The 10,683-nt window shown below is 47.3% G+C and overlaps 1 protein-coding gene across 1 annotated transcript; it reads left to right on the forward strand.

Annotated features, from left to right (window-relative positions):
* Positions 1–256: 256 nt before the first annotated feature.
* Positions 257–10,324, forward strand: MMGT1 (membrane magnesium transporter 1). Its single transcript, XM_032971863.2, has 4 exons — positions 257–407; positions 7,199–7,251; positions 8,873–8,976; positions 9,824–10,324. Exons 1-4 carry the CDS (start codon positions 314–316, stop codon positions 9,957–9,959), a joined length of 387 nt encoding a protein of 128 aa, XP_032827754.1. The 5' UTR covers positions 257–313; the 3' UTR covers positions 9,960–10,324.
* The last annotated feature ends 359 nt before the right edge of the window (positions 10,325–10,683 follow it).

Here is a 10,683-nt window from a genome sequence, read left to right on the forward strand (position 1 = left end):
TTTTAACGACACATTTATATATTTACGCGATCTAACCCCAAAAAAAATCTCTATTATGGATTAATCTTCATTTGAAGCTTTCTTTGGTTCTTCCGATAAAGTCACGTAGGTATAAAATAAATCACGACGTTTCGGGCGCAACACAAGCGTCCGTCATCAGGTGGGAAAGCATGGTACGTGACTTTACCGAAAAGAACCAAAGGATTTATATTTTAGATTGTTGCAGCTACCATGAATCTCACGCGGTCGCCGGAATCGATTACGCTGTTTAAAAGGAAACGATTCGATCTCGGAATCGATCCGCGGCGCAGTCATGGCGGGCAGCAGCAGCAGCAAGTCGGCGTGGAAGGCGATGGTCGCCTTCGGCCTCCTCGCCCTGGCTCACGCCGCCTTCTCTGCCGCGCAGCGTGAGTCCCGTCACCAACACCAATCGTCTCCTAACATCGTCGTATGTCAAGCGGTGTCGCCATTCTCGCCGCCGAGGTTCGGTTTGGTTCAGGGAGGGCGGGGAGGTAGGGTGGTGGTGGTAGTAGGGAGTGGGTGGTGGTGGTGATAGTAGTGGGTGGTGGTAGTAGGGAGTGGGTGGTGGTGGTGATAGTAGTGGGTGGTGGTGGTGGTGATAGGGAGTGGGTGGTGGTGGTGGTAGTAGAGAGTGGGTGGTGGTGGTAGTAGAGAGTGGGTGGTGGTGGTAGTAGAGAGTGGGTGGTGGTGGTGGTAGTAGGGAGTGGGTGGTGGTGGTAGTAGGGGGTGGGTGGTGGTAGTAGGGAGTGGGTGGTGGTGGTAGTAGAGAGTGGGTGGTGGTGGTGGTGGTAGTAGTGGGTGGTGGTGGTGGTGGTAGTAGTAGGGAGTGGGTGGTGGTGGTGGTAGTAGAGAGTGGGTGGTGGTGGTGGTAGTAGAGAGTGGGTGGTGGTGGTGGTGGTAGTAGGGAGTAGGTGGTGGTGGTAGTAGGGAGTGGGTGGTGGTGGTGGTAGTAGGGGGTGGGTGGTGGTGGTAGTAGGGGGTGGGTGGTGGTGGTAGTAGGGGGTGGGTGGTGGTGGTAGTAGGGAGTGGGTGGTGGTGGTGGTAGTATGGGGTGGTGGTGGTAGTAGTGGGTGGTGGTGGTAGTGGTGGTGGTGGTGATAGTAGTGGGTGGTGGTGGTGGTTGTAGGGAGTGGGTGGTAGTAGGGAGTGGGTGGTAGTAGGGAGTGGGTGGTGGTAGTAGTTGGTGGTGGTAGTAGTAGGGAGTGGGTGGTGGTGGTAGTAGAGAGTGGGTGGTGGTAGTAGGGGGTGGGTGGTGGTAGTAGGGAGTGGATGGTGGTGGTAGTAGTAGGGGGTGGGTGGTGGTGGTAGGGGGGTGGGTGGTGGTGGTAGTAGTAGGGAGTGGGTGGTGGTGGTAGTAGAGGGTGGTGGTGGTAGTAGTAGGGAGTGGGTGGTGGTGGTAGTAGGGGGTAGTGGTGGTAGTGGTAGTAGTGGGTGGGTGGTGGTAGTAGGGGGTGGGTGGTGGTGGTAGTAGGGAGTGGGTGGTAGTGGTAGTACAGAGTGGGTGGTGGTGGTAGTAGGGAGTGGGTGGTGGTGGTAGTAGGGGGTGGGTGGTGGTGGTGGTAGTAGGGGGTGGGTGGTGGTGGTGTTGTTTCGTGACAGGCTGCGCAGGCCTCGCCGCTCTGCCCCCTCTTGTCGACAAAACACCGCAACCCGCCCCCCCACCTCGAGCAGAGTGAGCCGAGTCCACTGCGATTGTGGCGCCTTCATCCGCCGCACGAACGGTGGACGATAAAGACCACGCGCCCGGTGCAAATTGAAGCTTCACTCGGGCAGCAGTGCGTTGACAAAAGGACACCAGCACACAAATACAAAGATCCCCCGAGTAGCTTTAACAGACTGTAGGGGCAAGTGCTGTTAGCGAGCACCTATGAAGGCCGGAACGGTCGCCTTTGTCTCCCCCAGTGGCGATGTTTACACATCGCACCAGGTACTCATTTGAGGCTGGGTCGACCTAGGGGAGGCCCAGGACCGGTTCAGATTATTGTCACCGGTGTTGGCCGTGAACGGGAATCGAACCCGGTTCGCCAGGTTCGTAACCCATCGCAGCGCTAACCACTACGCTACCGCGCCCCACAAACACAGTCCGTGCCGGATTATCCTCGTAGAAAAAGCAGCTGCATAGGAACCTTATGGCGGGACCCCGGGGTCCCATAAGCCCCTGGCACTCGCATAAACATAATGTTAACTTTGCTATTTCTCAGCAATGGGTTTGAAGGATGGTGGCAAGTGTTGTCTTGACTTAAAGCTTTCGTGACTGCAGGAATTCATACTCTTGGGGTCTTTCGATAAAGTCACGTAGATCTATATTCTTAGCTCTTTCGGTAAAGTCACGTTGAAGGGAAACATTAAAATAATAAAATATACATAAAACAATAAAAATTCTCACGACGTTTCGACCATAACACAAACGGTCGTCATCAGGTGTGTCGGTTTGCATTTATTTATTTTTAAACAGTGTATTTATAAAAAAAACTTCAGCGCCACGCGCAGCGATTTGGCAGTTTATTCAGAAGGACTAGTCCATCTATGTTCTGAAAAGAGGAGGGGGGAGACGAAAAATTAATGTATGCTGTCTGAAAGCCACTGTAAGCGTGAACAATCAATTAAGACCTGAAATGGTTTATCAAATCTTTCCAATGATTGCTAAGCCAGAATCCATCTTCTCGGTTGAAATTGTATCTGTGCTTGTATATGTGGATAGCCTCATGAACGAATCTCTCATGGTAGCCAGATAGCTTACAAAGAACCTCTGTCTTGGAAAAGTCAATGTCATGACAGTGATCTGCCACGTAGATCTAGTACACGTTGGGTAAAGTCACCTAGATCTAGTACACGTTGGGTAAAGTCACCTAGATCTAGTACACGTTGGGTAAAGTCACCTAGATCTAGTACGTGTTGGGTAAAGTCACCTAGATCTAGTACGTGTTGGGTAAAGTCACCTAGATCTAGTACGTGTTGGGTAAAGTCACATAGGTCTAGTACGTGTTGGGTAAAGTCACCTAGATCTAGTACACGTTGGGTAAAGTCACCTAGATCTAGTACGTGTTGGGTAAAGTCACGTAGATCTATTACACGTTGGCTAAAGTCACGTAGATCTAGTACACGTTGGGTAAAGTCACGTAGGTCTAGTACGCGTTGGGTAAAGTCACCTAGATCTAGTACACGTTGGGTAAAGTCACGTAGATCTATTACACGTTGGGTAAAGTCACGTAGATCTAGTACGTGTTGGGTAAAGTCACCTAGATCTAGTACACGTTGGGTAAAGTCACCTAGGTCTAGTACACATTGGGTAAAGTCACGTAGGTCTCGTACACGTTGGGTAAAGTCACCTAGATCTAGTACGTGTTGGGTAAAGTCACCTAGATCTAGTACACGTTGGGTAAAGTCACCTAGGTCTAGTACACATTGGGTAAAGTCACGTAGGTCTCGTACACGTTGGGTAAAGTCACCTAGATCTAGTACGTGTTGGGTAAAGTCACCTAGATCTAGTACGTGTTGGGTAAAGTCACGTAGGTCTAGTACGTGTTGGGTAAAGTCACGTAGGTCTAGTACACGTTGGGTAAAGTCACCTAGATCTAGTACGTGTTGGGTAAAGTCACGTAGATCTAGTACGTGTTGGGTAAAGTCACGTAGATCTAGTACACGTTGGGTAAAGTCACCTTGATCTAGTACGTGTTGGGTAAAGCCACCTAGATCTAGTACGTGTTGGGTAAAGTCACGTAGGTCTAGTACGCGTTGGGTAAAGTCACCTAGATCTAGTACGTGTTGGGTAAAGTCACGTAGGTCTAGTACACGTTGGGTAAAGTCACCTAGATCCAGTACACGTTGGGTAAAGTCACCTAGATCTAGTACGTGTTGGCTAAAGTCACGTAGGTCTAGTACACGTTGGGTAAAGTCACCTAGATCTAGTACGCGTTGGGTAAAGTCACGTAGGTCTAGTACACGTTGGGTAAAGTCACGTAGAACTAGTACACGTTGGGTAAAGTCACCTAGATCTAGTACGTGTTGGGTAAAGTCACGTAGGTCTAGTATGCGTTGGGTAAAGTCACCTAGATCTAGTACGTGTTGGGTAAAGTCACCTAGATCTAGTACACGTTGGGTAAAGTCACCTAGATCTAGTACGTGTTGGCTAAAGTCACGTAGGTCTAGTACACGTTGGGTAAAGTCACCTAGATCTAGTACGCGTTGGGTAAAGTCACGTAGGTCTAGTACACGTTGGGTAAAGTCACGTAGAACTAGTACACGTTGGGTAAAGTCACCTAGATCTAGTACGTGTTGGGTAAAGTCACGTAGGTCTAGTATGCGTTGGGTAAAGTCACCTAGATCTAGTACGTGTTGGGTAAAGTCACCTAGATCTAGTACACGTTGGGTAAAGTCACCTAGGTCTAGTACACATTGGGTAAAGTCACGTAGGTCTCGTACACGTTGGGTAAAGTCACCTAGATCTAGTACGTGTTGGGTAAAGTCACCTAGATCTAGTACACGTTGGGTAAAGTCACCTAGGTCTAGTACACATTGGGTAAAGTCACGTAGGTCTCGTACACGTTGGGTAAAGTCACCTAGATCTAGTACGTGTTGGGTAAAGTCACCTAGATCTAGTACGTGTTGGGTAAAGTCACGTAGGTCTAGTACGTGTTGGGTAAAGTCACGTAGGTCTAGTACACGTTGGGTAAAGTCACCTAGATCTAGTACGTGTTGGGTAAAGTCACGTAGATCTAGTACGTGTTGGGTAAAGTCACGTAGATCTAGTACACGTTGGGTAAAGTCACCTTGATCTAGTAAGTGTTGGGTAAAGCCACCTAGATCTAGTACGTGTTGGGTAAAGTCACGTAGGTCTAGTACGCGTTGGGTAAAGTCACCTAGATCTAGTACGTGTTGGGTAAAGTCACGTAGGTCTAGTACACGTTGGGTAAAGTCACCTAGATCCAGTACACGTTGGGTAAAGTCACCTAGATCTAGTACGTGTTGGCTAAAGTCACGTAGGTCTAGTACACGTTGGGTAAAGTCACCTAGATCTAGTACGCGTTGGGTAAAGTCACGTAGGTCTAGTACACGTTGGGTAAAGTCACGTAGAACTAGTACACGTTGGGTAAAGTCACCTAGATCTAGTACGTGTTGGGTAAAGTCACGTAGGTCTAGTATGCGTTGGGTAAAGTCACCTAGATCTAGTACGTGTTGGGTAAAGTCACCTAGATCTAGTACACGTTGGGTAAAGTCACCTAGATCTAGTACACGTTGGATAAAGTCACGTAGATCTAGTACGTGTTGGGTAAAGTCACCTAGGTCTAGTACGTGTTGGGTAAAGTCACCTAGGTCTAGTACGTGTTGGGTAAAGTCACCTAGATCTAGTACACGTTGGGTAAAGTCGCCTAGGTCTAGTACGTGTTGGGTAAAGTCGCCTAGATCTAGTACGTGTTGGGTAAAGTCACCTAGATCTAGTACGCGTTGGGTAAAGTCACCTAGATCTAGTACACGTTGGGTAAAGTCACCTAGATCTAGTACATGTTGGGTAAAGTCACCTAGATCTAGTACACGTTGGGTAAAGTCACGTAGATCTAGTACGCGTTGGGTAAAGTCACGTAGATCTAGTACACGTTGGTTAAAGTCACCTAGATCTAGTACGTGTTGGGTAAAGTCACCTAGATCTAGTACGTGTTGGGTAAAGTCACGTAGATCTAGTACGCGTTGGGTAAGTCACCTAGATCTAGTACGTGTTGGGTAAAGTCACCTAGATCTAGTACACGTTGGGTAAAGTCACCTAGATCTAGTACACGTTGGGTAAAGTCACGTAGGTCTAGTACGCGTTGGGTAAAGTCACCTAGATCTAGTACACGTTGGGTAAAGTCACCCAGATCTAGTACGTGTTGGGTAAAGTCACCTAGATCTAGTACGTGTTGGGTAAAGTCACCTAGATCTAGTACACGTTGGGTAAAGTCACCTAGATCTAGTACACGTTGGGTAAAGTCACGTAGGTCTAGTACGCGTTGGGTAAAGTCACCTAGATCTAGTACACGTTGGGTAAAGTAACGTAGGTCTAGTACACGTTGGGTAAAGTCACGTGACTTGACCGAAAGACCCAAAGAGTAAGTGTTGTCTTGTTAAACTTTAACTTTGAAAACTACTTACCTGCAGTACCTCTATTTGAATACACTATCGAAAAAATAATTTGCACCCCTGTGTCAATCATCGTGTTTCTCAGTGTGGATTTGTGAACACACTTTGTAAATAGTCCATAAAATAGTACTCGTTTACAATGCGCTGTTCATATTGTAACAAGCGTTTATACCAATGTTACTCTACATAGTGAGTCGCCGCTCCTCTTATCCGCATTGATACGAGCGGTATATGGGGACTATGGCTTAACCGCAAAAAAAACCTATCTGCACAGATGCATACGGACAAGAGTATTATCAAGCAGGAGGTGTAATGCATCTCATCTGTTAAATATCTGCAGGTAATAGGATTGTCATCGATTGATCCTTGCTGCTGTAGGTCACACAATAATCAAGATAGGAGAGCAATTTCACTGTATTATGCATACCGTTATGACAAATAAAGGACTTGTGTCGTGTAGGCAGTTTGAGCAGCTTTGGGTAAGATTTATGATCCTGCCCACCGTACCCGAGCATGGAGTGCATTCGCTTGTTCAGCTCTTCTGCGCATTCGTCGTCGCTGCTGGGCTTGGACGACACGACAACAGAATGATCCGTCGGACGGATCGCCAAAAATAAATTCATCATGATCTTGACTTCCGTTTATTCGGGACCCCAGGGTCCCGCCATAAGGTTCATGTTATGCTACGGGCCCCGCACTTTCAAGGTTTCCGTGCTAAATGCTTTCAAGCTGTCAATTCCGGTTCAGTGATTCTGTACTTGCTCTATTACTATAGTACTATACCGCCTTTAACTTTTATGAACGACCGGGTGTTTAAGGTTAGCGATTTGTTGTATTCTCGAGCTGTATAGCAAATAAAAAATATATAATTGCTTAACCATGCAAGTTTAAAATTCGTGTTTTAATATTTGTGTTTTTTTATATTTAGGGCCCCTTTATAACATATGCTACAGGCCCCGCACTAGCTTAGTCTGGCACTGACACACATGCACGTCTTTTAGACAGACGTTGAGTGTTAATTCAATCGGCAGTTTGAAGTGACCCGCTGTGATGTTCTTTTCAGATCGCTCGTACACAAGGTTAACGGAGCAGGAGAACGAAAGCCTACCTTCCGACGTAAGTGCTGTTTGTTGCTGGCTGCTGCTTGGCGTCTTGTGCCTTTCGGCCAGTATGGCGCAGCAGCCGTGGTTTCAAACAATAAGTTCGTTCGCTCGTTTCTCAATCCGCTTGTGCTGGTGAGGGTTGCGGCGGCAGCGTGTTGAGTAGCCGCGGTCCACACCTCCGTTTCCCTGGCAATGTACTCCAGCAATACTACACTATACAGTACTATCCACTACAGACTACACTATGCACTACTATACACTTCTATAGACTACTATACACTACACTGCATACACTGCTTTACATAACAAACTACTATACACAGACTCCAGCTCTTCCTGGGGAATTCCCAGGCGAGCCAAGAGGCATAGTCCCGCCAGCGTGTCCTGGCCCCCGGGGTCTTTGCCCAGTGGGACGTGCTCCTTGCCCGGTAGAGTTCCAGGGGGAGTCTACCAGGGGGTATCCCTTACAAGGTGCCCGAACCACCTCAACTGGCAATACGTGAGCGCACATGTCCACTCGGGTTGCCACAGTCTTTATGTTTTTCACGATATGACCCCATATTAAAATTTAGCTACAATAACAGTTATCGTGATTTCGGTTTTCCGTAAGTTCCCAAATTGTGTTTGCTTAGTTTTTTTTATTTTTGTCAAGCCTTTGACGAATTGCGTGCATTGTGTAACGACGTGATGAGTTTTTTTGAATGCAGAAGACCGGTAATGTAAACATAGAAAGCACTCCACGGTGGGATCGTGATCACTGGAGTGTTGAGAGAGAGAGATATACCCTCTTGTTACTGTACTTCGAATAGCAGTGATGAATACTGAGTCCAGTATGTGTGACCTCAATATTTAAGAGAGTCCACTTTGCAATTTTGGGCTATTCCAGAACATTGGTATGGATAAGTCAACCTTGTTTTAATGTTTTCTGGCTGCGTGAAGCTAATTTGTTTCCATTTTATAACCCTTAGTGCAGTTTTCTCCATTGCGTCTATATACCTATTCAAATCGCCTTTGCATAAATTGCATTAAATTTCGTGCTTATCCACTTCTAAAGTGCATTGCACCTTCTTTATTTAGCCTTGTTCAAAAATTAACATTAAATTATGTGTACACTGTCTAGGTTACTTACAATTGTATAATATCGTGCAGTTAAATTATCTAAATGTAACCCAGCCCTTTGCAAAGAGGCAATGTTTCATGTGTCTCAGCAGGTTTATTTAATCTCCTGGTTAAATGTTGTTCCACATTACACACTACCCAGAACAGTCAGTTTCAAGTAGAAAATCCTCCTAGGTTTTTTTTCCTGGAGTAAGTGAATATTGGTATGTGTTACCCCAATTAATTAATTTGCAATTAATTGTTTTCAAACTTGGACCATGACGCCAGGACACAATGCCGTCTCTTCTTCAAATGATAACCATGGCATATTTAATCCCATCTTAAAGCTGATGACGCATTTTCCATGGTCATTGCACCCGTGGTGTTAACCAGGGGACCTGCCGCATTCGAACTGTATACCTCCGCCACAAGTGGCGAGCGTGCCATTTAGCTATGCGATTTCACCGCCCAAATAAAGGATACTGACGTGGATCTGCTAAACGTGGCTTGAGCGAGCGCCGTGCCATGCCGTGCAGATTGTGCTGCAGACGCTACTGGGGCTGCTGGTGGCGGTGTACGGCGTGGTGAACATCGCCGGCGAGTTCCGTGACATGGACGCCACTGCCGAGCTCAAGTACAAGTGAGTTTCCCCCCCTCCCGGAGCTCTCTCTTGCATTTGATGTCACAGGTCTGCATCTGAATCGCTCAGGTCACTTGATTGCCATGGCATCGAGTTTAATCGGCCTTCTCGTTCCACATTTTAGTCGCCGTGAGGCGCGGTCCTCGACAATGTGAATAATGTGGAGGTCGGTGAGGTTGAGCCATCCCTGGCACTAATCCTTCGCCAAAGACAAAGATCCCCCATATAGCCTATGCGAGCCGCTGGGGAAAGTGCTGATCGCGAGCACATATGCCCTACTACTGCTCACAAGCACACACACACATACGGTCCTTGTCTCCATAACTGCTGGTATTCGGATATTGCTGGTGCAGGAATGACCCATGAACAATACCACCAAGCCATCTGGCCATGTGCTCCTTGAGCAATGAGCCTTCTCTACTCCATGCCCTACTCCCTAACCCCCACTTCCCCCAACCCACTTTGGTAGGGGAGGTGGTAGTGAAATGCTTTGCGAGGTGATCAGTTGGCTCAGAGGTCAGAGCGCTGAGCTTCCACCATTGAAATCGTGGGGTCCTTTGCATAGAGCAACTTAAGGACAACAATGGCCTGAGCTCCTATCTCAATCAGTGTCAAGGGAGATTTTAATTTGTGCAACTGGCCACTGATGAAGTTCAATGCAGACCTTTGTAGAACAAGTGAAACCCGGAGGAGGTTCCTCTGTGAGTGTCAGCGATTTGTCTGCTACTTTTGACATTCCCCAGAACGGTGTCACTTGTATCGACCCTGGAGAAATGAAGGGCTATGTCGTTTCGTGTAGTAGCTGCGACCAATCCACTTTGTCTGCTCACGCCGTTCTTTCCCGCAGAACGTTTGAGAACATGAGCAATCGTCCGTCCTTCTACACGTTCAACCACCGCGGGCGGGCGCTGTTCGGCCAGCCCGAGGGCCCGGAGACCGTGAGGGCGGCCGAAATCCCCAACCTGCAGCGGCGACTCAAGTGACGCGGCGGCGCTTGCGCACGATGCAGAAATTTGCAGAAGCAACCGACCGACTTCCTTGGACAAACTTTATATTGTTGTTTTTGTTGTTGGCAAGACAAGAGTTTAACTCCCCGTGAGGTTTTAAACCAGATGTTTATATTTAAATGTTCGCCGTCGTTAGAAAGTTTTTATGTTTCTCGGCTTCTGTGGATTTCCTTTGCGGTTGTAATTTCATATGTAATTGATTACTTTTGGTTGCACCTTGCATGCCTAATGCAGTGAAAAGGAATTCATAATTGGTGTGATATTTCTGAACGTTGCAAGTAAATCTCATCCCTTCCATGTTCTGTATACCTAATCATTAAACATCATGTTTGAGTGGGGAATCTTTTCATTGCCAAGGGCCAAATAGGACTTAATTACCGAGGGCCAAACATGAGGACTTTACATATTCATTGACTTTTTAGGCTCTTATCCACTTGAAATTCGTCCTAGAAACACTTTTTTCATTAGGTTAACATTCCCCGCTCGTACCCTATTCTCGTGCATTTAGGATGCTTGCATAGATGGATAATTTTTCTTTGCCGGATGCTTGGAAGTGGTAGGGGGCCCCATGTGGCTGCAGGCCGTGTGGAAAAAAATCTGCAGGTAGTATCCCCACCTCTTAACGGGAGCTCGCTTGGATCTGGTTTGCATGGTTCATGGAAAGTACTGACGGGGAAGGGCTTGGACAAGTATATGAGAG

This window comes from Petromyzon marinus, chromosome 47, assembly GCF_048934315.1.
Source record: "Petromyzon marinus isolate PM22_M1 ecotype Great Lakes invasive population chromosome 47, UKy_Petmar_22M1.pri1.0, whole genome shotgun sequence".
NCBI classification, from domain to species: Eukaryota; Metazoa; Chordata; class Hyperoartia; order Petromyzontiformes; family Petromyzontidae; genus Petromyzon; species Petromyzon marinus.